Raw genomic sequence first — 3,159 nt, 5'->3', positions numbered from 1 at the left:
AATATTAAGATGGTAAGTGCTTTTAAAAATTGAAAAATTATGACTTTTTCAATTGATTAAAAAAAAAAGGGAAATGTTTATCTCAAAAAGATTATTTCAAAAAATAAAATAAAAAGGTCAAACAAAAAAAGTAGGTTATTAAGAAACATTTATCAAAACAAATAAAAAAATAATTTATTCAATACATATCATTGTCCTCATTTATTTTATCTTGATTAAATTATTATATTGTTTTATTTGTTCTTCAACATCTGCCTATAAATAAGCATGATACTAAACTCGGATCTAATATAGTTAAGTCTTTGCTAAAAGAGAATGTCAAAAATGATCAATATTTTTTTTTTGGTTATGTGTTTGGTGACAATTATTATTGCGCACAAAGATAATGGTATGCCAAATGGGTTGAATGAAGAGGATTTGGAACTAGAGAGACAACTAAACTCCCTTAACAAGTCTCCTATAAAGAGTATTCATGTATTTACACATAATTTACTAGTGGTTTAAGTTGGTTTAATCTGATCCATTTTTTTAACAATTTTGTTTTTATTTCATTTCTATGGTTTTTATAGACAAAGTCAGGATACATAGTTGATTGTGTTGATATTAACAAACAACCAGCTTTTGATCATCCTTTATTAAAAAATCACAAATTACAGGTAAAATAATTTAATGCGTATTATTTTCAAATTTTTTATTATTTATACAATTTGTTTCAATGTTCTTTTTTTGTTTTTGTTTTTTTAGAGAAAACCAGTTTTTGAAAAGAATATTACTGAAAAAAGATTTCAAAATTCATCTATCAAGCATAAGTTTGTACTTGAGAAATTTAGGTGTCCTCAAGAAACCGTTCCTATACGGAGGACAACGAAAAATGATTTAATTCAAGGAAAATTATTATTCAATGCTCAGAATGTAACTCAAAATGGCGCGATCAATCATGTAAGTTTTCTCAAATAAATATTTATAGGCTTAAATGCACTTTTAATCCCTGTAAGCTAGCGGGTTTTTTATTTTCGTCCCTGTAAATTTTTTTTGTTTGAATACCTATATCTTATTTTTTGCTTGAGGTTTAGTCCCTAAAGCTAAAATTCATAGAAAAATATGCAGGTTTCATGAGGATTTTGATTTTAGGGACTAAAACGACCGCGAAAGTGAAATATAGGGATTCAAACCAAAAAAAAAAACTTTGATGACAAAAATAAAAAACTCGCTAACTTATAGAGACCAAAAATGCATTTAAGCCATAATTATATTTTAAATTTCTTAATTTATTTGTATAATCAACATATCTTATCTTTATTTTATTATTATGTAAATCTACTGGCATTGTAGTTTTCTCGCATATATCTTTCAACAGTGGGTTCTCCTTATTATGGAGTTAGTGGAACTACTAGTGTTTGGAATCCAAAAGTTTATAAAGGCCAATCAAGTGCAAGTTCTTTATATGTTCGAAGTGGGGGAGGAAATGATCTTAATAAAATCTCGGTCGGATGGCATGTGAGTTTATATTTATTTTATCATTCTAATTTTTGTTTATTCTAAAAAATATGGTTGTATATATAGATATAAATTTTATCTTTAAATGAATTTGAAGACTTATGAATTATTTTCTAATTTATTTCATATTTTATGTTAGGTATTTCCAGAATTATATAATGACGATCAAACACATTTATTTTCGTTTTGGACGGTAAGTAAAAATTTATATATTAATTTAGCTATTCAATTATTATTAGTATATAAATTATTTTACATAAGTAACAATTTTTCTACTCATCACAAACATTTAAGGATTGTATCTTAAACTAATTATCTAACTTCATTTTATGTTATTATATATTTTTATTTATGAAATAGTTTAAGTGTTAAATGTTTATGGATAACTCTACCAAATTTTTTCAAATTGGTAAATCAGAACACTTCTTTCACATAAATGGTTATGGATAATTTTATTATTATTATTATTATTAATATTTTTAATATTTTTTAATCTTAATTTTTATATGTAATTTTATTAGAAAATTAAAATACTAAACATGATATTAAAAAACTACAGTCAGGTAAAAATGGATGCTTCAATATGCTATGCAAGGGTTTCATTCAGGTTGACAGATCATACACCTTTGGTGGGCGTGTATCTAAAACATCTACTTATGGTGGAGAGATAATTGAAGTGCCCCTTCAAATTTCACGAGTAAACTCATCTCTTTACAAACTCATCTCTTTACGTATAATTTAAATTTAAAAATAGAGTTTAATGGAAATATACTGACAATATAAAATGTTGCGGTGTTCAGGATAATGTAGGCAATTGGTGGTTAAAAGTGATGGATAAGGATATTGGATACTTTCCTGCGGCTTTATTCTTCATATTGGACGGAGCTGAAGAAGTGGGATTTGGTGGATATACTGTAACTCCTGCGGGTACTAATAGCCCTACAATGGGTTCCGGACACAAACCTGACAGTGACTTCACACATGCATCTTATTTTAGGTTTGTAAAATATTTGGATATAGTTAGAAACCATTTTGATCCTCTACCATTTACGGTAGAAAGTTATAATGATGCTCCTAATTGCTATGGAATTGCAAATTATAAAGATAAAAAAAGAAATCAGGGATATTCTCTTCAATTTGGAGGACCGGGTGGTAATTGTAATACCTAATTATAATGAACAAATTTCTATGTAATAAAGATTTCTAATAATACATGGACAAATATGATTTGCCTTTTTTTATTAAATATTTTTAAAACTATTAATTTTATAAGTTTTTTTTTAAAGCAAATGAGATTAAGAAATCGCACTAGGGGTGCAACCCTTACAACAGATCACAAATTCCCGAAACAACTAAGCGGTAACTTGTACCACTCATAGAAACTAGAAAAAGAATGTGACACACTTATTCTAGCTAACCAACTCCAAGATAAAAACATTACATTATATGCCATCGTTTCAAAGCTAAATGAAGCTTGCTCGAAGATAATAGAATTACGCATAATCCATAAGCTCCATATTAAGGAAATCCAAACGAAATTAATCTTCACCTTTTCTTTTGCTTTCTTAACCTTGTCTTGAATGACAAGAAACTCTTTGAGTTCTTGTAAAGAAAACTGAACTTCATCACCTAACCAAGTATAAACTCACTCCCACACATTCT

General features: G+C 27.3%; 1 protein-coding gene across 1 annotated transcript; it reads left to right on the top strand.

The window, feature by feature from the left end:
* Positions 1-348: 348 nt before the first annotated feature.
* Positions 349-2,721, top strand: LOC131596941 (protein neprosin-like). The gene is made up of 7 exons (XM_058869671.1): positions 349-474; positions 570-656; positions 745-939; positions 1,333-1,497; positions 1,637-1,690; positions 2,057-2,194; positions 2,298-2,721. The coding sequence occupies exons 1-7, from the start codon at positions 349-351 to the stop codon at positions 2,664-2,666; spliced, it is 1,134 nt and encodes a 377-aa protein (XP_058725654.1). The 3' UTR covers positions 2,667-2,721.
* Positions 2,722-3,159: the final 438 nt, after the last annotated feature.

The sequence above is a fragment of the Vicia villosa genome, linkage group LG4 (assembly GCF_029867415.1).
Source record: "Vicia villosa cultivar HV-30 ecotype Madison, WI linkage group LG4, Vvil1.0, whole genome shotgun sequence".
NCBI classification, from domain to species: Eukaryota; Viridiplantae; Streptophyta; class Magnoliopsida; order Fabales; family Fabaceae; genus Vicia; species Vicia villosa.
Note: the sequence above shows the minus strand (reverse complement) of the source record. Positions and strands in the feature narration are given on the sequence as shown.

Bases quoted from the DNA above. Each gene is read 5' to 3' on its own strand.
- LOC131596941 (XM_058869671.1), top strand. From the start codon at position 349: ATGTGTTTGGTGACAATTATTATTGCGCACAAAGATAATGGTATGCCA. The intron at 475-569 runs GTATTTACACAT...TGGTTTTTATAG, and splicing joins CTCCTATAAAGAGTATTCAT to ACAAAGTCAGGATACATAGT. The intron at 2,195-2,297 runs GTAAACTCATCT...TGCGGTGTTCAG, and splicing joins TGCCCCTTCAAATTTCACGA to GATAATGTAGGCAATTGGTG.